This window comes from Sander lucioperca, chromosome 22 (genome assembly GCF_008315115.2).
Source record: "Sander lucioperca isolate FBNREF2018 chromosome 22, SLUC_FBN_1.2, whole genome shotgun sequence".
Lineage (NCBI taxonomy): Eukaryota > Metazoa > Chordata > Actinopteri > Perciformes > Percidae > Sander > Sander lucioperca.
In genome coordinates this window covers 7,012,384-7,034,883 of record NC_050194.1, presented here as the reverse complement: position 1 = coordinate 7,034,883, position 22,500 = coordinate 7,012,384, and the positions used below count along the sequence as shown (strand labels likewise).

At 41.6% G+C, this 22,500-nt stretch overlaps 2 protein-coding genes across 4 annotated transcripts in view; one reads left to right on the top strand and one right to left on the bottom strand.

Annotated features, from left to right (window-relative positions):
• The window catches only part of ubtd1b (ubiquitin domain containing 1b), a 19,435-nt gene extending 16,909 nt beyond the window's left edge, over positions 1–2,526 (bottom strand). For both annotated transcript variants that reach the window (XM_035997418.1, XM_031297918.2), the window contains exon 1: positions 1,758–2,526. In XM_035997418.1, the coding sequence (XP_035853311.1) occupies positions 1,758–1,839 (82 nt within the window). In that variant the 5' untranslated portion in view covers positions 1,840–2,526. The remainder of the gene's footprint in view (positions 1–1,757) is intronic.
• Positions 2,527–2,993: 467 nt separating this feature from the next.
• The window catches only part of mms19 (MMS19 homolog, cytosolic iron-sulfur assembly component), a 28,393-nt gene continuing 8,886 nt past the window's right edge, over positions 2,994–22,500 (top strand). Inside the window, exons 1-24 of one of the 2 annotated variants that reach the window (XM_031297911.2) lie at positions 2,994–3,124; positions 3,710–3,758; positions 4,141–4,241; positions 4,406–4,491; positions 4,703–4,777; positions 5,212–5,281; positions 6,719–6,847; positions 7,059–7,120; positions 8,180–8,266; positions 8,388–8,462; positions 8,662–8,739; positions 9,879–10,017; positions 11,736–11,890; positions 12,935–13,013; positions 13,438–13,563; positions 13,671–13,752; positions 14,668–14,765; positions 15,115–15,276; positions 16,710–16,865; positions 19,794–19,893; positions 20,310–20,412; positions 21,532–21,606; positions 21,732–21,858; positions 21,963–22,069. In XM_031297911.2, the coding sequence (XP_031153771.1) occupies positions 3,034–3,124; positions 3,710–3,758; positions 4,141–4,241; positions 4,406–4,491; positions 4,703–4,777; positions 5,212–5,281; positions 6,719–6,847; positions 7,059–7,120; positions 8,180–8,266; positions 8,388–8,462; positions 8,662–8,739; positions 9,879–10,017; positions 11,736–11,890; positions 12,935–13,013; positions 13,438–13,563; positions 13,671–13,752; positions 14,668–14,765; positions 15,115–15,276; positions 16,710–16,865; positions 19,794–19,893; positions 20,310–20,412; positions 21,532–21,606; positions 21,732–21,858; positions 21,963–22,069 (2,412 nt within the window). In that variant the 5' untranslated portion in view covers positions 2,994–3,033. Of the gene's footprint in view, positions 3,125–3,709; positions 3,759–4,140; positions 4,242–4,405; positions 4,492–4,702; positions 4,778–5,211; positions 5,282–6,718; positions 6,848–7,058; positions 7,121–8,179; positions 8,267–8,387; positions 8,463–8,661; positions 8,740–9,878; positions 10,018–11,735; positions 11,891–12,934; positions 13,014–13,437; positions 13,564–13,670; positions 13,753–14,667; positions 14,766–15,114; positions 15,277–16,709; positions 16,866–19,793; positions 19,894–20,309; positions 20,413–21,528; positions 21,607–21,731; positions 21,859–21,962; positions 22,070–22,500 lie in introns of both variants that reach the window. The other variant, XM_031297910.2, reaches the window with a different exon arrangement.

The following is a 22,500-nucleotide window of genomic DNA, read 5'->3' as shown; positions in this document are numbered from 1 at the left end:
GGACGGAACCTGCATCCAAATGAACAACAGACACATTCAGTCACTACAGAGGGAACTTCAGTGTAGCGGATATGTGACAGTAATGCAATTGGCTGAAATAAATGGCTATATCTTGTATTTGTGTAAACTGCTGGAGTGTCTGGTACAATTGACCAACTGATTGACCCTTGGCAGAGATTTTAACACATCTCGGCAAAATGGCCTAAAGGTCGTTTCCCATCGTAAGTGAGTCTATAACAACATTCATAAACACGAAAGGTCTGTAAAGCCTATAATAGTCCAATAAACGGTAAGCATTTTCATGTGTCACAACATATGTATAACACCATCATACAACTCCGGCTAAATATCATTGACATTGTGGTCTTGGATCAGAGCTATGCAGAAATTCAGAACGTCTGCCAAATTCAGCTGGCGCCTGCGTCATGCAGTTTAGTCTGGTTGTACATATAACATTTACTCTTGCTAAGTGCTGAAGCAGAACTCCAAATTGCATCCGTCACCGTCAAAGACAAGTGTAGGAGAACAAAACGTGGCAGTTCGCCAGTGTTTATCTTTAGAAGAATGTTATCTTCCGGGAAGGTAAGTAATGGACATAATGACCTCAAGTCCCCGATGTGAATAATCAACATATCCGCAGCTTCGGGAAGCAACGTAACCTCTGCTTCCGTGTTGCCATTTACAGCAACAAGTAACAGTCTCAGTCACTACATCTTCATTAAAACTGCAGTGTGATATGGTGTCATCACATGGCTACCATACTACCAATTTTAAAGATAGCAGTTGGCCCAACAAGCTTACTGTTGTCGGATTAAGTGTGAGGCTTGAAATTGTTGGGTGAGAAAATCGTCTGCCTTGTTATAGGTGCAATGTCAGGCAAATGTAGGCATAATGTGGGTGAATTTGGCTGTAATCAGCGTTAAGAGTGGGTCTGGGATAGTAGAGTTTGCCTGGGTGCTCAACTTAAACAGCACAGAGAGTTATTGACACCACATTCTGTGTGCTGGCAAAATAGCAAAAGGAACTGCTTTCTGCAAGGAGTGACAAGAACAAAGTAGCAAGAAAAAGCAGCCGGCTGGTGTTTTGCCCTGCAGAAGGGACACACACATACAGGTGAACTGCATTGCGTTTACACGTACAAGTAAGATTGTGTCTCCAGTAAATCAGAAAGAAATCTGACTGCCTATCCAAAATCCCAAAATGCATACTGGTACTTGTCACTATCCTCATGCTATATTTGCTGTTGTGTAAATTCTAATAGCAGGCACTTCAGCATTTGTGACTGTACACTATGATCGCTATCTAATCGAGTCACATAAGGTCCGAGCATACAAAGCCTATAGGTTTTATGTAGAGATGATATGTAGTGGATGCAGAAAGACACCCCCAGAGTGATGTACCAAATAGTCCTCTGTTCTTCTGTTTAGCAGCAGACGGGAAAACAAAAAGGTGAGCAAAAAGGCGGTGAAACCCAATCACAGGTGGTCACTTGATATGCATTTGAGTCACAGTGCATTTTGTGCACTTCAATGTGTATTGTACTGGACTGTTGTCACAGCATGGGGTTAACACGCTGAACTGGCAAAATGTATCAAAATGTGGCATGATTTTTTGCAAAGCATTCATTTAGGATAAAAGTACACAAGTGGAAGGTATAAGTAGTGGTGTTGCAAGAAGTTGTTGTGAAAAATGTTATGATTTAAGGAAGCGCCTCACATGGATATATAGCTACCGTTGTACACAAACCAATGTCTTACCTCCTCGTGCACCGTTCCTGGACGAGCCTCGGCTCTGTGTGTCCTCCCAGCCTTGCAAGTATCTCCCCACACATCCTCCCATGGTTAATGGGCTGCAGATTGTTTCCACGCGTCGTACTAGCTGAACAGGGGGCCCATCACGGACGAAGACGATTAACTAGGTCCGATGAGGAAGACGGGTTGCAATCCTATGGGTCATCCGTAGCAGCTTACACGGGAACGAGAGGATGGTCGATAGCGCTGAGCTGACCTATTACATGTAAGATCGTGACTTAAAATGCGTTTTCTCTCTTCATGTATCAGAGCTGTTTGTGTGTGACACGACCCCACAAAATTCAAAGCTTTTGGTCCGCACTAGCTACCTGAGTTTGCCAAATCAGCAAGCCGCCGCAAGATCTTCCAAACCGCTTTTTTTTAAATGTTAGGATATAACCAGAATTTCCCTTTTAAGTTGGGCTAGTTGTAAATGGTAAAGTCCAGCAGTCCAAACAGCGCGCACCTTCCTCGCTAACAAGCTAACAGGGCCAACCAGCTAAGTTAGCTCCTAAAACATTAGTAAACACAAACTTCCGCGCACTCCTGACCACGAACACGTTTAGTTTATTCCAAATGCAGTGGATAGTTGCAGTTTCTCGCAAACCATGGTGTACCACTTCAATTCTTTGACGTTGTCTGCAGAATTATTTTTCTTTAAACCCCCCCTCAATGTTGCTTCCATAGTATGGTTGCTTCCCTCTCCGCTGGTAAAAGGTGACTAGCGGCGGAGCTAGCGCACCGAACTTTTTTACGCCTGCGCGTAAGCACGCAGGCAGGTGTTGGGTTCCTTTACGTCACACCGATTGAGGTATCGCATAGCTATTAAGTGCAGCTCCTATGTTTATTGTTTTGAGTATATTATTTTAATGATAATGGTAGTGATTAATTTCAAAATGTTAACAGTACAACAGCCCACAGTGCCTTTGTGAAAATAGAGACGGTGAAATAGATAACAACAAATAATTCCACACTAGGCTGTACAGTGTACTCTTTGCCGTTTTTGGAAGTCGGACAGCACCTGAAGGCAGCACCAAAAATAAACGTTTTATTTCTAACTTTCTCAACTTTCAGAAAACATTTAAATTTCAAGCAACATACAACTCACCCAAATAGGCTCAATGAATGATTGCATTGTTCGTTAATGGTCCTATTATATAAACGTTTATGTTAACATTAGTCACTTTTTGTTTTCCCCCCCTAACTTTTCGCGCATGCGTATTCTCAGTTGAGTTACACACGCATGATGGCTGCGGACAGTATCTTGCTGCTGTCTCTGGTGGAGGAATTTGTCTCGGGACTACAGGACAGCAAGGCTAAAGATACAGCAACAGGTAAATACATCTTCATCTTATTTTCCTCGACACCTTTCCACAACAGCTCGTTGCGAAAAACAAGCCGTAGAAGCTGCTGAGCTGCCGCTTCAAGGATTCGCAACACTGCATGATGGTTAACGTTAACTAGCTAACTAAGCGCCACAACATCCTGTGTGGTGTTCACCCTCATGCAACTAAAACACACACGGTGTGACACCGGTCTGCTCATTTTTATTGTCATACCAGCACACACCAAATCTATACCTAACGTTTAATTGTATTGTCATTCGACTAGTAATGTAGATTTTGATGCTAGCCCAGTGTGGTTAAACCGCATGCTGCCTGCTAGCGCGTGTGTGTGTGTGTGTGTGTGTGTGTGTGTGTGTGTGTGTGTGTGTGTGTGCGCGCGCGCGCGCGCGAAAGCATCCTGTTAATGAACTGTGCACCTTTGAACCCCACCGATGCTGCTAGTTAATCTGTACTACTACTAGAGATAACTTTGTTATGCTTGTGTGTTGTTATACGTTTTCTGTGTGCGTTTGTAGTTAGTTATCTTTATATCAATTATTTGCTACAATTCACTAAACTTGGCTTTCTGTTCAGGTGTCAAAGACGGAAAGTTTACAGTACTACAGCTGGTGGAAGCACTGGGGTAAGCTATTAACACTTTCCCAATAGTACAGCAATAACCTTAACCGTAGTATGATTTAATGTATTCTTTTACCTGTTGCAGTCTTATTTTGGTTTATGTACTGAATGTGTTAGACAATGGAGGTCAGGTAGTGGAAGTTAAAAGCGTTACATTTCATTAAAAAATGTTAAGATATTTAATTTTTCTAATGTCACCAAGCCAAGCTGATATGAGGTATTCTCATGTATGGTAAATGATTATATACTAGACTATACATTTTTGAACTATCCACACTATATTGTAGACTTCTAGTCAATATTCACTAAAAGGCATTAGATACATTTAGAGTTGCTGTTATATTAATATTTAATAATTAACATTTTCATTGCATTCCCTGTTATAGACAGAGTTTGACCAGCTCTCAGTCTCACACTCGAGCCAGAGGAGTCCAGCTTCTCTCTGAAGTTTTACAGGAGTGCTATGGAAGCCTTACAGAGACAGAAGGTACACATCTTCTCTTATATTTTGTATATACAGTATAGGCATATACAGTACAGTATATCCACTACAATACATTAGACTACACCATTGTCTTGCAGGTCTACATGAACATATTTATGTAAAGAGTGATATTTTATCGCATGTCTCTCTGTCTCTGTTCTCCCCAGTGGAAGTGCTCATTGCCTTCTACGAAAACCGCCTAAAGGACCATTACGTCATCACGCCGCCTGTTTTACAGGGACTCGGAGCGCTGGTGAGTGTCTGCCGCTGATGGATTTTCAGTGACAACAACAGTAAAGATGAGCTGCGTGCTAAATGTTCAAGTTAGTTTGCTGCTTGGCAGGTTTCGAGAGAATCATTTTGAGAAGCTCCAGTCAGATGTGATAGCGGCGACCAACGTGCACATTGTGTGTGTGTGTGTGTGTGTGTGTGTGTGTGTGTGTGTGTGTTTATGCTTTCTCCAGACAAAATGTACAGTGTTGCCTCCTGGCTCAGCTGTGTCCATGCTGAGGTCTTTGTTCCAGGATGTTCATGTTCAGGTGAGACTTGAAGCTGTATTGTAATAAAGATGTTAAATTTGTAGCAAGCAAGCAACATTTTTTTTTTTTTTTTAACATACACCCGAGGAAGCGTTTTGCGTGGGGGATATATACAACAGTGGATTTGTGTTTAATCCAATAGGTACATCATTGCACTAAATAGTATTGTTTAATGTATGTATGAGGAACAAAGACAACTGATCAACATGAAAAAGTGTATCTGCTGCCTTTGGCCCGATGTTAAAATGCACCCCTCACTCTCTATATACCAACACATCTAAGAGTGTCTGTGATTACTGTTTCCTCCATGTTTGCGAAGCACTTGCTCTTTTTTATTAAGTATGTTTTGTTGGTCAACTTGACTCATCGAAAATGTTCCTACATCTGGGGTATTGTGGGATAAAAGCTCATCAGGCGTGTGTTTTTCTCTTCAGTCTTTGATGCTGACGGAGAGAGCCTGCGTCTACAAAATGCTCATCAATCTCATGGCGACCAGAGAAGCCGGTAAGAGACAGCAGGTTTGAGCATGATTCAGTTGATCGAGACAGACGCTAACAGTTCTCCACTATGACTGAGAGCTTTGCTGGAAGAAAACCAAGTTTCTGTGTTGAAGACACAGGGGATTCCAAACAGCACAGAGTGCGTTTCGAAAGTCCGAAATCTCACCAGTTGGCTGACTAATCACTGTGGTCATTGCTCACCCCAGGGCGCTGATACCATCTTACCAGCCCTGTAATAAAGGACAGAGTTGTCACACCTTACGCAGAGTTGAATCATTTGCATGCACTGGGTGTTTTGCATGCAAAAAAGAAGACTGACAAAGAAGTGTTTGTGTGTGGCTGCCGGTAGTTGGATGACACAGTGTGTCCTCACCTCTGTCTCCCCATCTTATACTTTATGAAATAGAAGAAAGTACTTGATCAAACAGGAAATGAAGGCTCTTTTTCATTTGTTAGGTTAGTCGTAATTGTCGATTAAGCTTCGATTAAGCAATCTTAACACACTTGTAGCCTACACCTTACAGCACGTCCTAACAACTTCCTCAGATTTTCAGGAAGAGGTATGTGGTGTAATTTCTTCAACTTGGCGGAAATAAGAATTTATCACCACAACATTATGTGATGAACCCATATTTCTGTCCTCTGTCTTAAGTCTGATTTTAGGTTCTGCGTTGAATCTACGCCGTAGGTATGCGTAGCTACATACCCTACGCTGTAACCTGACGTGCACCTCCCCAGAAATGTAACTACACACCATGGCGACGCAGACCGCAACAACTGTGATTGGTCCCCTTGGCTTGGGCTTGGTAGGCTCTGCGTAGAGCCTACGTACAACCATAAATCTGCCTTTGCAGATTTTAAAGGTCCAATGTGTGGGAATTTCTCCCATCTAGAGATCATTATCGCAATCAACTCTCTCGCGCCACGCAGTTCAAAGTACGTATTACAGCTACGGTAGCCTTCACGCTTCAAAAAGCCGGTCTCTTGCTCTTTTCAATATCCTTTTTCTTTTTCTGGGTGAAGAATTAGACTCCTGTTCCTGAAATTTGGATTTTGAATACGTGTGGTCCTCCATGTTTCCTTCTTCAAACTTGCCGGGGCCGGGAAACGATGATACCCATTAGCAGCATTAGCAGCACCTGTAAGTTTATCATGTGACAGCAAAAAACGTGAAAGGCGGAGCAGTATGTCCTGTATGTCCCTTACCGGCTAACGTATTTCAAGATGACGCATGAATATGGAGCGTCTACCCCAGTTCATGCGAACGCAAATGTAAAATTTCAAGCCAAAAGGAATACTTGGAATTGATGGTGGTGGTAAATATTCATGAAAAAGGACAAGTTTGTCAACGGGCAACACAGATTTTGAGAATGAACAACTAAACACGTTACACACTGGACCTTTAATCCAAACCATGTGTTCCTGTTTGACTTTTCCACAGAACTGAAGGGTTTGGGGGCAGACTTTGTGTTTGGTTTTGTCCAATCGATGGACGGAGAGAGGGATCCTCGCAACCTCCTGTTAGCCTTCCAGATTGCCAAGAACATTGTTCTCCGGGGTTATGATCTAGGTAAGAGCCCATACAGGTACACACACACACACACACACACACACACACACACACACACACACACACACACACACACACACACACAGACACAGCATCTTTTCTTGCTGTTTTTTCACGGTCTCTGTTCCTCTCTGACCTTTGTTACCATCCGTTGCACAGTTCCAGCATGACTCTCTTTTGCTTTCCGTTGATTTCCTGTCTGCTGTCTCAGGTAAATTTGCGGAGGAGCTGTTTGAAGTGACGTCCTGCTATTTCCCCATCGACTTCAGCCCCGTAAGTCCCTGTTTACTCAGCTGCTTTGCCTTTTAAGAACTGATGGAAGCAGAGAGGGCAGCAGACAGACATGTCATCACTGACTTCCTGTGGCCTCAGGTCAACTCTGTAGGAAACAATAATACAGCGTCTGCCTCCTCGTTTGGTCACGCACATTTCCCATCTCTACCTCACAGATGATATCAGCTCTGTGATTGTTTGTTGACTCTCTGGAGCAGAACAGCACATTACCACGATGATCTAATATGATGTGGGGCTCTGTGGGACATACAGTCAAGACCGCAACATTCTTCTAGAGCTGCAAAGATGAATCGATTAGTTGTCAAATATGAAATTAATTGCCAACTATTTTTAATAATATTAATTGGTTTGAGTAATTTTTTTTATGGAAAAAGTGAAGAAAAAAAATTAAATAAACAAAAATAGAAGCTCTGCGTATCTGCTCCGGAGGGCTGTGGATCGCTGGAGCTGGGATGGAGTCGGAACGCAGACGTTCTGCAGTCAGTGGAAATACACACATTGACTTTAATGGAAACCTATTGACTCCACCGCCGTTCCAGAGCGGATCCGCAGCTGTTCCACAACTGTTCCGCAGTTGGTGGAAATTGGGAGTTAGAATATAATTTTTTTTGGCCTTTTCCGCCTTTAATCGATAGGACAGCTAGTTGAGAAAGGGGAGAGAGGGGGGGAAGACATGCAGGAAATCGTCACTCGAACCCTGGACCTCTGCGTCGAGGCATAAGCCTCTCAGTATATGTGCGCCTGCTCTACCCTCTGACCCAACCCGGCCACAATGAGAATATTTTCTCGTTTCTTCACTCCTCTATGACAGTTATGTGAATATCTTTGAGTTTTGGACAAAACAAGACATTTGAGGGCTTTGGAAAACACTAATTGACATTTCACCAATTAATTAATTAACAAAACAGATTAGACAGATTAATTGACTATAAAAAAAATAAGTTAGTTGCAGTCCAACATTTTTCTGTGAACATGTGTAGGTGCATTTATGATTTCTGTGTGTTATCCCCCCCCCCCAATACGCTTCACCCACCCCAGCCTCCCAGTGACCCCCACGGCATCACCAAAGAGGAGCTGATCCAGATGCTGAGGGACGTCCTCACTGGGACGCCACGATTTGCTGAGGTGGGGACGATCAATTTCCATTTACGTTTCTCTTTTTGGTGCAATAGCCGCCTTTTGTTGTGACCGTCTTTAAGGGCCTAAGGAGAGTTTTTATGTGCTGTGTATTGCTTCACTGTTGCAGTTTCTGTTACCGCTCATCATTGAGAAGCTGGACTCCGACGTTCCGAGTTCCAAGCTGGACTCGCTGCAGACTCTGGTAAGAAATCTCTACTATTTCCTGAAGTTTGTAAACGTGGATGATATTACAACTCGTTACAACTACAGTGGAGCTGCTGAGAGGCCCAGAGCAGGAGGTTTTACATTCAGCTTATGAAGGTGACGCAGGGTGTACCATAGGTATTATATCTGCGGGGTGTACCTGGTTTCTTATCTCACCGCACTTGATATTTTTTCAGACTGCTGGCGTGTCACAATATGAACATAAGGACTTGGCGGAATTCCTCGAGGGACTGTGGGCGTCACTGCGCCGAGAGGTTGGTTTGAGATAAATGTATACAAACAGTAAACAGTAAAGTAGTACCTGTGATTTTATTTTATTGGTGTGTGTATATGGCATCTAAGCTTTGTAAGGAAACATTTTAACATCTTAAAGTGTGTTTTTTTTTGTGTGGAAATGGCCTTCTACTTATTTAGTTGCTGATTTTATTTTCACCCACTACACACTCAAAAACAAGAAGGATCTTTAAGGCTGCGTTCACATCAACCAACCTTAGGAAAAAAAAAAAAATATATCAAACTCTGCAGTGTTACTCTATTATGTTTGTGTTGCATGTCCAGTTGCAAACAATACCATTTGAACTCCAAATGATGTCTCCAAGACATATGAAGATGTGAGTCACCGTCTTCCAACAATAGAACTGATGGTTCAGAAGTGAGAATGTAATAGAGAGCATCTAAAGCTAGTGTGTCAAACTCAAGGCCCGCGGGCCAAATCCGGCCCCTCCCAGATTTCGATCCGGCCCGCATATCAATTTAGGTTCCCAATACATTTTGGCCCAGCTAGTTTTTATCGCTTTTCCCTACATTTTTGTCACTTTTTGGCGCTTTTTCGTTGCTTTAGACTTCCAATGTTTTTGGCGCTTTTTCTATGATATTTGAGAGATTTGCCGACTTTTTTAGGGCTGTATGTGGCCCAAACAGTAAGTGAGAAAGCTATATGAGACATGCAGTAATACAGTCAAAATATTTGACTTTTTCTCTTTAAAAAAGCATGTCAATAAACTGTACATGTCTGGCCCTGGATGTGATTCTCTTTTTCCACTGTGGCCCGTAGCGAAGTGGAGTTTGACACCATTGATCTAAAGGAAATGACCCAAAACACAATGCTTTATGGGAAGCAGGGAACAAGTGCAGTTGCTCATGCTCTGAAAGCCAAGAAAAAGCCATTGCGAACACTGGACCAGTGCTTGTATTCGTCAGTATGTTCTTGTGTGAGAGACAAATTCCTCAGGCTCCAGGCACTGAAAACCCAGTTAAAGATCCATTACATAAATGTGTCAAACCATGTAGACCAAAGTAAACAAACTGTTAATGTAATCCCCTTTTTGTTGATGTGAAGAACAAACTAATGAAAGCTGTCCCCCCCCCCCCCCCCATTGTTGTTTCCCTGCAGGTGTTTCAGACAGCAAGTGAGAAGATTGAGTCTGCCGGCCTCGCTGCTCTTACCGCACTCACTTCCTGTCTGTCTCGCTCGGTCCTCAGCTCTGACTCTGAAGACTCCCTCAGCACCTTCCTGGATCTCGTTCTCAAAGGTGATGTGTTGGGAAATTGAGCTTACATGCACATGAATAACAAATCCTCATTTTATTGGAGGGATGTATAAACTCCAAGAGTGTATAGAAAAGTTGTCGAAATAAAGGGAAAATTGCCGTTATTAGAGTCATATAGGTGAACTAAATACAGCGGTTTTATTAAAAATTCAAGTTGGAAGACGCAAAAACAACAAAATTGGGAAAGACTTGTTACGTGACTTTGCCCTGGTGCATGCAGAGTGGCTGGTAAGCAGAAAGAGAGGGTGTGTAGATGTAAAAAGTGCTGACCTAAATATGTCAGAACTGTGGTTATGGGAGGGTTAACTGCTAAAGTAGATGGGCAGGAAATGATACCACAGTGACTGTTCAGCTCTCTAATTTCAACCAACTGCTTGTACAGTTAATGTGTCGTGTTAGCAGTGCACAAGATACAATGTTAGCCTCAGGTGACTGTTGGTTTCCTGCCAAAATGCAGTTAGAGTTTAGGAAACCTACCAACCAATATCACATCTTTATAGATTTATATTAAGGTGTATATATATATATGTATATATATATATATATATATATATATATATATATATATATATATATATATAAAATATACAGTGCTGCTCATAAGTATTCATACCCATGCTAAAGTTGACTAAAAAGAGGAATAAAAAAATCATCTTTTGGAAATTGATCTTAATGCCTTAATTAAAAAAATGAGGAAAAATCCAATCTTTTAAGGACACCATTTTCTTTTGTGAATGAATAATGTATTGTAAATAAATAAATGTTCTTCCTTAAAATACAGGGGCCATAATTATACATACCCCTATGTTAAATTCCCATAGAGGAAGGCAGATTTTTAGTTTTAAAGGCCAGTTATTTCAAATTTATTTTCAAAATTTCGAATTAAAATAGCCCCACATCATCACATACCCTTCACCATACCTAGAGATTGGCATGGTTTTATTTCAGTTAGTCTAATAGCTAACTGAGATAAGATCCATATCAATGCAAATCAAACCAGCTATTAGACTAACTGAAATAAAACCATGCCAGTCTCTAGGTATGGTGAAGGGTATGTGATGATGAGGGGCTATTTTAATTCCAAAGGCCAAGGGAACTTTATCAGGATGCATAGTATCCTGGATCCATGAAATAACTGACCTTTAAAAATAAAAATCTGCCTTCCTCTATGGGAATTTAACATAGGGGTATGTATAATTATGGCCCCTGTATTTTAAGGAAGAACATTTATTTATTTACAATACATTATTCATTCACAAAAAAAATTGGTGTCCTTAAAAGGTCGGATTTTTCCTCATTTTTTTAATTAAGGCATTAAGATCAATTTCCAAAAGATGATTTTTTTTATTCCTCTTGTTAGTCAACTTTAGCATGGGTATGAATACTTATGAGCAGCACTATATATATATATATATATATATATATATATATATATATATATATATATATATATATATATATATATATATATATATATATATATATTGACTTGATAATGGTTTGACTGATATTGGTGAATTTTTAAAGGCCAGTCAATATTTTAGACTGAAATAGGTTGAACTTATTGACTGATCTGCTTGTAAAGAATTTGCAGGGAAATCCTTTTCATCTCAGCCGTAACATATCAGTATACCTCTGTGAAACATGTCTAGTGGTATTGTTTGTTTTAGTTTTTTACTGAAAGTGTGATGTCGTTCCAGACTGCAAACATCACCTGTCTGAGCCGGACCTGAAGCTGGTGTGGCCCAGCGCCAAGCTGCTGCAGGCCGCCTGCAGCGCCTCCGACAGGGCCAGCCACATCATAACAGCCGCCGTGATGCCCTCTCTCATTGAGCAGTACAACAGCAGAGCACAGGTACATAAGGGAACCATCCAGATGTTTGTTTCGTTTAAAATTGGCACGGGGAGAGTGGTGCTTTAACTTGTACTATTGTTGTACTATCGTATTTTTGAGGGCATTCTCTTTTAGTGTCATTCACTAACCCTAACCCAATCTATGATGTCATGGACATTAAGGCTGCCATTGCAAATCAGGCCACCATTGCAAATAAGAACATGTTCTTACTGACTTGCCTGAATAAAAAAAGGTGAAATAAAATAAAAAATAAATGGACTCTTAAGTCAGAGTATTGATATCTGTGTGATGATATCTAGGGATGCACCAATACCAGTGTTGGTATCGGGTCCGATACTTTGCTAATGCACTCGTACTCCTAAAACAACTCATCACTGCATTTAATGCTAATTAGCATTACAGTTGGCAGCAGGCCATGGTAACCTTTCGTTCGCTTATAGCTTAAGCACGCTTAAAAAGCTCAAAGCAAAACGGTCTGTGTGGCTGTATTTCACTCAAAACGGGAGTCCCGGTCGTGGACATGCAACAGTCCGTAGCTAAATATAGCGTAGCTTACCGGTAGCCTGCAGCTTCCCTTTTCCAGAAACCAAGGCCACTGCCAGAGTCTGAGAAACAACAGAACTGGAAAATCCTCCCACTTCCCTGAAGTCACCCGTGTGGCAACATTAAGCCTTCCTGGTGAGTTGCTATGTAAACAAACAAGGAACGGTAAAGCATGTGGGCACCGACAGGACTTCATGGTGCATTCAGATTATCTTATCTTATCTTATCTTATCTTAAAGCATGTTGGCACCGACAGGACTTCATGATGCATTCAGGTACACCTCGTAAGGTCTTGATGCATTCAGATGCAAATAATGCATGTTTTCAAAGTAATTGTTAGAACTGTAATAGTATTATTAGTACTCATTTTGGTACTTTGTTTTGGTAAATACCAAGTACTTGTACTTGGTCTGGAAAAAAAACAAAGTGGTATCGGTGCATCCCTAATGATATGAGTAACGATCTACACTGGAAAACATGACTTCTTTTTTCTTTGTGCAGTGTTCCCACAGGCGAACATTACTGGAGGTGGTGCAGCGATTTATCCTGTCAGTAAAAACCTGCCGGTCTTCAGACAACGGCAAGTGCTGTTTATTGCTGTCTTACACCAGGGCAACATTTTCATTCCTCATGTGTGACATCCATTTCTAACAGCTGGGTCTTGTTCCACTTCAACAGCGATAAATAATGATACAAATCTAACAAATCATACACCACAAATGATACATTTGTTCCAGATTTTAATCTCTTGGGCACATCTGTTTCATGCCATTGCATGGCAGAGTGTGGTTTTTGTGTTTGAATATAGCATGAACAAGATTAAAAAGCTTTCTGTAGTTTGTCTCTTGACATTAAATCATGAATAGGAACTTCAAAACGGATTTTCTTTTTTTTTTTGACTGTGTTTAGGTGCTGTTCATGCATAACCATGGAGACTAGAGACAGCATTTCAGATTTTAACTTTTCTGTTTTTGTTTGTCTGTGTTTCGCCTTCTCCACATTAGAAGAGAGTGTGTTTTTAGCCTTCCGTCCGTCTCTGTGCAGCATGGTGTTTTCTGCTCTGACCGAGACGAATGCCAGTCTGCAGATCACAGCCAACTCTGTGCTCACCTCACTGGCGCAACAAAGAGGTGAGGTGCCAATGAAGTCTTTTTACATTCACAGCCTACAGCAGAGTCCGATTTTAGTCAGACATTTAGCACGGTTTCAAATATTACAAATCTACTGTCTCTCTCAGGCCTGCTGTTGGACTCTGATATTGAGCTGGCTGTAGATCACCTAACCAGGCTGGTGCTGACGGAGGACGACGCCGAAGTCAGGTGAGCTCATGTTGAACATGCTTCCATCGGTCTCTCCTCTCCTCTGTCATCTTTTGGATTCCTCTATTGCTACTACCTCTTAAAGGTGCTCTAAGCGATGTCACGCTTTTTTTAGGCTACATTTTTTGTCACATACAGCGCCGCTCAGGGACGTTCTGCAATTGGTTGTGCCTTTAAAGGTCAGCGGCAACTAGGTCAAAGTTGAATTAATTTTAACTTTGAGCGCAGCGCTCGGCGCAAATATCAGTCTCTCCAGAAAAACGTGATTATGCGATCGCATAATTCAATGCATAATCAGCCAAAGTCCGCATATTTATGCGGGGGCCGCATTTTTTTCAAATACGCTGCCCTTTCGCCGCATAAATTGCAGATTTCCGCGCAAAATATGCGGGGCTTGCATGATTTCATAATCCCTGCATTTTCGTTGCAAAAAAGTCACATATATCTTAGCAGAAAGTTGAAAAATGTTGTGTTTACTTCACACAAGAGCAGCTATTTTACCATGGGAACGTTATGAAGTGACGTAATTACGCAACGTGAACATCATCGAAAAGCTGCAAATCCCGCGATGAAGCCATGATGAAACCGCAGTTTTTGCAAGTTCCCGCAATTTCATCGCATAAAATTGCATAAATATCCCGCATATTCCATCGCATTTTTTAAGAAAAGGTGACGCATAATCAAGGATTTTTGCCTGCAACAATCACAAAGAAGGGTGCCAAGGGTAGCGCAGCGCCTAGTTGGGCGCCACCGCTCTTCCAATAGGAAATGGAATGGAACGGCCAGCGCAGAGCAGTTTTGCCCCCTATCATGTATGGCTTTACACTCATCCTGTGTCCTTTTTTTGTTTGTCTGGCAGTTGATCTGAACATAAATGGTATCTGTCTGAGTCTTTGTCCTGTTTTCGGCCTGCAGTCTTGCTGTGGTGGAGTGTGCCGGAGCCTTAGCAGCGCTGCACCCTGCAGCCTTCATCACTAAACTCATCCCAAGACTAAAGACGGAGATGTTTTCTGGTAAGTGAAAAGCACACACTAAAAAAATACAGTATCAGGGAGTATGTAAAAACTCTATACAGTTACTCATATTTGTATTATACAATGCTTGTAAAAAGTAGCTGGACTTTTCCATGATTTATTTCTTTACCTCTTTGACTCATTGTGTGTGCATTTATTTGGTATTTTTTTGATCAACCGAAATATTACTTTCATTTGAAAGGAAAATTCCAAATATTTAAACTAATTAATTGCATAGGCGCTCTCCCCCTCCCACTAATGTTTTTCTTGAATTTACCATTTAACATTAGGTCAGCAGAATGGCAATTCATGAGTGTATCTTGCACATCTTTAACCCTCCTCTGTTCAGAGCCCATGGAGCATGACAACGAAAGAGCAGTTTCTGAGCGGCGTTCCCATCATGCAGTGCGCCAGCGGTGTTTGTCTGCTCTGGCCGCGGTGTCCACCCAACCCAGTGTTGTCCAGGAGAGCACGCCTGTCCTCCTGGAGGTCCTCAGCTCAGCACACACAGGTAATCTGTTTTCTGACTTCAGGCATAGACTCATTTCTTTCTCAACATGATTGCTGGAAGCCTACAGTCAAAAAAAATAAACAGCCATTCCTCTTTATAGATGACTGTTTATTTTAGACCGTGAAGACGTTTTCTTGATATGGTTTGAAGTAGTGCTGTCAGTTAAACACGTTATTAACGGCGTTAACGCAAACCCATTTGGGGAGGCCTCTAGCTCACCCAGTAAGAGCGTTCGCCCCATGTAGGCTGAGTCCTGCAGCGGCCCGGGTTCGAATCCGACCTGTGGCCCTTTGCTGCGTGTCATCCCCCATCTCTCTCCCCCTTTCACATATATCCACTGTCACTACAATAAAGGGAAAAGCCCCAAAAAATAGTCTTTAAAAAAACGCAAACCCATTTAACGGCGTCAATTTCTTCATCGCGAGATTAACGTTTTTTTTGGCATAGCAAACTTTGTAGTTTTTTTCACATGCTGTTGCAACAACTAGTAATGTTAGAAAAACTACAATACCACACCGGATCTAGCTAGACCGGAAACAAAACAACAAGCACGCCGCACACTTGTTTGGGCTTGCGATGCGAGCCGGCCAAAGAGTAGTAGACTAACGTTACGTTTTGAGTGGATGGCGAGCGCGAGACGCCGAAATGGATGCCAATAAGATTCTGAATGGAAAGTTTACTTTTAAAAAGTTGCCAAATGGTTCCATTGACAAGACCGAAGTGATCTGTGTGTTTTGTCGTTGTGAACTGAGCTATCATCGCAGCACGTCCAGTCTGAAATACCACTTGATGGCCAAGCACACAGCTGATGCCAATTCTCCGCCCCCTCGTCAAAGTCAGGCCGATCCACTTTTCCATGTTGATAAGAGCATTAAAATGAGAAAAAATAATGGGACAAAAAGAAATCAAGGGACATTTAGAATAGATAAAAATGTGCGATTAATTGCGAGTTAACTATGACGTTAATGCGATTAATCGCGATTAAATATTTTAATCGTTTGACAGCACTAGTTTGAAGATTTAAACATTTCTCGCCTAAATTGCCTTGAAGCAGTCCCAATCGCTCCATATTTAGGCAGAAGGATTTTACTTTTTTAATTGTATGGACCAAGTAAGAGCACTGGTCCAGGACATCTACGTATTAGTCTGTCTCCAAATACAAAAATGTAAAGGTCAAGCAGAACAAGAGCTACGATACAGTATCGGTACCCATCAAATTCTGAAATGTGAGTTTCAGTACTGCTAGCTGACACCTCACATCTCCCATCTGCATTTGTGTCAAATGACATGCATCAGTTATTGCATAACTTGTGTGTTGTTGTTGTTGTTGTTGTTTAAAGTCACAGGAATTGTGTCCCTTGTACAGGCTAAACAAATGAATAAGCAGAAGAGATTTCAGTTGAATGCCTCATTTCTTGTTTTGTCTTTTTCAGGTGGCGTTGGTTTCTCAGTGGAGGAGGTGGTGTTGGCGTGTCGCAGCCTCCAGAGAATAGCAGTGCAGGTTCAGGACACTGAGGAGACGGGACGATGCTTCCATGACATCATTATCCCGCGCCTGCTGTCTCTGGCGCTCCAGGCAGCACTGCAGGGTGAGCAGTTCCTGAACTGAAATTCTGATAATGTCCTCTTTTACTTTTCACCATCACCCCACATTTCAGCCTCACCAAATAACTTCTACCTTAACTACTGATAATGTGCTACTTCTTAATTCACAGTCCCACCACAGTCATCCTCGCATTTTTAAAGGTCCCGTATTGTAAAAAGTGAGATTTTCTTGTCTTTTTATGCCTCTGCGCCGGAGATAGCCATTGCCGGAGACATTATGTTTCGGGTCTGTCAGTCCGTCCCATTCTTGTGAACGCTGTATCTCAGGAGCCCTTAGAGCAGGGGTCAGCAACCTTTGGCACGTGTGCCACCATTGGCACTGGGGCTGCACGATATTAGGAAAATATCTAATTGCGATTTTTTTTTTTTTTGCCTGATATTGCGATTGTGATATGATTCACGATGTTGGAGGGAATGATCATTTTTGTATCATTATTCTCATTTTCATTGTAAAATATATAAAAAATAAATGATTGAAGTGTGATTGTTTTTTGCGAGGATCTATACCAAACAAAGATTTTTTTTTTAGTCTGTAGGATAGGATTTGTAGGCCGGGACGTCTCTGCAGCACCACATATATTTTATTTATTTATTTATTTATTTTTTTTTTTAAGATTATTTTTTTTGGGCATTTTAGGCCTTTATTTCCATAGGACAGATGAAGACATGAAAGGGGAGAGCGAGGGGGGAATGACATGCATCAAAGGGTCGCAGGTCGGAGTCGAACCCGCGGCCGCTGTGTCGAGGAGTAAACCTCCATATATGCGCCCGCTCTACCAACTGAGCCAACCCCGCCACCAATACTTTATTTTAGAATGGTTTGACACATATTTTGCCTTTAACAAATATTGCGTGCGCCCCCCTGCGATTTGGATATTGCACTAGTTCATATTGTGATTTTGATAAAATTGCGATTAATTGTGCAGCCCTAATTGGCACGCAGTAGCTTTACCAATGGCACACTAGCAATAATAATAATAATAAATGTGCCAGAGAGTTTTTCAGAAGTGTCCTCTCATCCGCATTCCAAATGATCTTTTTCACAGCCATTGGCAGGAGCACAGCCTGTTATTTACAGTAGTTCGATCGACTTTTTTCCCATCCGCATTCCGTGAACACCTGCCCTACTCTGCCTCTGATGGCTAGTACTCGTTGCCTTATTCACAGAATGCGGAAGAAAAAAAGCACTGTCTGAGCGGGCTCTGCAGATGCTGGCTTAATGCTGAGATGGCACACTGATTAACAAGAACATTTTAAAAATGTTTAAAAGATAGCCGACCCCTGTCCTAGAGGGATTTACTTCAAATTTGGCACCAACGCCACTTTGATTTAAGGATATGCTGATTAGATGTTGGAAGTCAAGGGTCACTTCACAAAACACATTTTTGGCCATAACTCAAGAATCTAAACGCTAATTATGACAACATTTCACACACATGTCCAAAAGGAAAAAGTGGTGACAATTTATATCCCAAAGGTCAACTTCAGTGTCACGTCATAATGTTCTGCAAAAACACTTTTCTGGCCATTATTCAACGCCATAACTCAGGAACAGAAGGGCAGATTGTGACCATATTTCACATTTGGTCAGAAACTGAATTGGTGACAGTAATCTTGGGGTGCCCACCTTGAATCTGCTCTGAAAGTGATTTTATAGATCTTCTGCGCTGCTGGGTTGAAGATGCGTTTGAAGCATCCATATTTCGCCAAAGAAATGCACTTATTACCTTTTATTAAATTGCTTCAATGTCTTCACTACATTTATTATACGAGTCTGGACAGACATGGACGTAAACTGCAACTTGACTGGTTGGCTTAGGCATACAACCGCAAGGTGGTAATTGTAGTTGGATTATAAAGCAGTTTGAGGTGCTAGGGCGCCAGTGTCCTCACCCGCACCAAGACGTGGCAGCACATCACCCCAACCCTCATCCACCTTCACTGGCTCCCAATTAAGTCCCGCATCACATATAAAATCCTCCTTCTCACCTCCAAATCCCTCCCAGCTCCGGCCCCACAGTACCTCTCCAGCCTCTTCCATCCGTCCATACACGTCCCCACCCCGAAAACCGCCGGTCCTCAGACGTTGGCATGCTCTCCATTCCCCGCACCAGACTCTGTACCTTCGGAGACAGAGCCTTTAGTGTTACAGCCCCATCCCTCTGGAACACCCTCCCTGCAGATATCCGAAATGCTACATCCCCTACAACAATTATTATTATAAATACTGCAAAAGTATCGAAACACTCAATCCACAGAAGAATGCACACAGCCTGTATTCAGAAACTGTGCCTTTAAACCAGCGGTAACCTCTGGTGCTGAAAAGTAAAGCCAATGTGGAAGTGCTTTAAAGTAACAGCAGTTCTTCAAATGACCACTTGAGGCTGGCTCCAAAAATGAGTCAATCCCCATTAGTATATACCCTTCGCGTTTCACTTCCGGGATTGCTCAGGTGCTGCAGGAAATTCCGCCGGATGCCTGTATTTTCCGTTTCCTTCCCCTTTCTTTGTGTTGGAATTTTAAATTTGGACTATTGTTAACTGCTCCTCAGATCTCTGCAGGGTAAATCCAGACAGCTAGCTAGACTATCTGTCCAATCTGAGTTTTCTCTCGCACGACTATTTTGCAGCGGCTCTATGTGGAGTTTAGCACCGCCCATGACAATTCTGATTGGTTTAAAGAAATGCCACTAAACCAGAGCACGTTTTCCTCCCGTCCCCGAATGCTATATGGAGTAGCCAGACCCTCTTTCAGCGCGCTTTGGAGGAGGGTCTGGCAAAGCGAGACTAATCCCCATAGACCCCCATGGTAAATGGCCAACTTTACAGCAGAATTTTATTTAAAAAAAAATCGAAATGTTAAAGTTTAACAGTGAATTATTTCAGCTAAATCTCCCTATTGATGTGTTGTAGGCGAGGGGTCACCTGGTTGTCGTAGTCCTCTTGTGGAGGAGGCGGTCCTGTCTGCCATGGTCCCTGTCATCAGCACTTCCTGCTCCAGGCTGCAGCCCACGTCAGTGCAAACTCTCATTCACTTTTTCACCACGTCAACTACTGAACTCGTCCTGTCTCTACTGTCTTAATGTAAAGACATAACTAAGCAGTTTCCAAAATATCAGCTAGAAGCAAATGACTGCTCTTTGTTTTTCAATAGACTATTTACTATTACTATACTGTTTACTTTCTAATTAAGCTTTCAAATGTGTTAAAGACTTTTTTTTATTTTTTTACCTGAATACAGTTTCACAAGTTGCTTTGCCTGCTGTGTTTCTGTTTCTAAATTTAAATCAGATTTGAAAAAATGGCACTAGTTCCTGTCTGTTTCTCACCTTTTTTTTTTTAGCAGTGTCTCAGACTGTAAGAGCATATTTCATGAGGTTTGTGTGGTTTCTGTATTTTTTTTGTGTATATTTCTTTTGATGTCGTCAGGTTGGCGGGACAGACGGCGTCGAGGGCTGTGTCTCTCTTCCTGCACGGTGATGTTTCCTTTTTGCCCGACAACTCCTTCCCTTCACACATCCAGCTGCTCAAGGTTTGTATGTACATGGATTTGTGTACACAATATTGTCCCTTCATATTTGCATATCTTTATACACCACCAATTATTTAGCATTCCCTTACTGTGCATTTTATGATAAAAAGATAAAAATCTGTACTGTATACCTATAAAAATTTCAATGCAAACCACTTCATCCCAATTTAAAAATAATTACAGAGGATATATGAGATGATATGGAAATCTTTTCCTCCCAGCCTTCAGCAACCTCCCCCTCTATCATTCAAAAACTATTGTACTATATCAGTAGCCTAACATGTTTCTTGTTTTTTTTTATGATTACTTTTCCTTTTCTCTCTTCCTTCATTCTTTATTTTCTCCCTTCATTAAATTGTTCCTGTCTTCTGTCCCTTTTGGAGTGACCTAGAGATTGGCATGGTTCTATTTATAATAAGCTGGTTTGATTTGCATTGAGAGATGATTTTAAGGAAAGTACCCCATGCCAATCTCTAGGTATGGTGAAGGGTATGTGATGATGTGGGGCTATTTTAATTCCAAAGGCCAAGGGAACTTTATCAGGATGCATAGTATCCTGGATCCATGAAATAACTGGCCTTTAAAAATAAAAATCTGCCTGCCTCTATGGGAATTTAACATAGGGGTGTACTTACTTATGCCCCCTGTATTTTAAGGAAGAACATTTATTTATTTACGATACATTATTCATTCACAAAGAAAATTGGTGTCCTTAAAGGTCGGATATTTTAATTTTTTTAATTAAGGCATTAAGATCAATTTCCAAAAGATGATTTTTTTAAATTCCTCTTTTTAGTCAACTTTAGCATGGGTTCATGAACTTATGCTTAGCACTGTATCTATTTTCTATATCCTACCTTTCGTTAAATTATGTTAGGGAGCCCAACATGCCAAGTCCCTTGAGGGTTTTCTGGGTTGTCATTTTAACTTAATCTTTTGTATATGTAACACTGTTGTTGTTTTTCGCATGTGCTAAACAAAAATCAACTATTTGATTACAAATCAGTAATATACAGCTCTAATTTAGGGGTTGGTTCTCTTTCGGAGAAGAGAGGACTTTTTCATTTCCCTGTTACTTGAAAAGTGTGTTTATTCAGGCGTGTAATGTTTTCCCAGAAGCAGCGGGGCGACTCGTGGAGCCAGTCTCAGATGGTTTGCCTGCTTATGGGATGCGTGTGTTCGTTACCTCGCAGTGTGAGTCTCAACTCGAACACTTAATTCCGCTTTTCTGAAGATCCTGAGAGAAAAAAAAAAAAAAAAAAAAGAAGCTTTGCATCTGTTACTGAAGCTGCATTCTGAGGGTTGTGCATGTCATCCAGGTGGAGGTGCCTCAGATAGAGGAACTGCTGTCAGAGCTGGAGGAGATGAGCTGCGCCTGCAGCCACCCGCTCTCATACACCTCGGCTGCCAAGTGCTTCGCTGGCCTGGTTAACAAGAGACCACAGGGTCAGTTTGTGTCTCTTCACGCTACCGTTTGCTTTTTTTTTTGGTTCCAAAACCCAAGAGCCTGCTAACTGAACGCTTCTGTGGTGGTTTGGTTTCTTCTTCAGGTGATTCTCTTGACAGCCAAATCCAGAGCAGCGTGAAGAGAGTGTGTAGGGAGTTGGACTCTGCGTCTGCATCCGTACGCACTCAGGCCTTCACCCTCATGATCTGGGTAAGTTTTCAGTATGTCGGCTGCTAATTGTTTGCATCTTTATATTCCTCTGCTAGATTCTAGATTCAATATTCAAGATTCAAGATGAACTTTATTGTCCCACATCGTAGGAAATTTGTCTTGGGCACTTAACCCATGCTGCAGCCATAGTAAAAATAAGTAGACACAGAGAGCATGTACAAACAGATACTGTACAATAGAGGTGCAACGATTAATCGATTAGTTGTCAACTATTGAATTAATCGCCAACTATTTTGATAATCGATTAATCGTTTGAGTCATTTTTGTATTAAAAAAAATAAGATTTCTCTGATTCTGATGTTAAATGTGAATATCTTCTAGTTTCTTCTCTCCTTTGTGACAGTAAACTGAATATCTTTGAGTTTTGGACAAAACAAGACATTTGAGGATGTCATCTTAGGCTTTGGGAA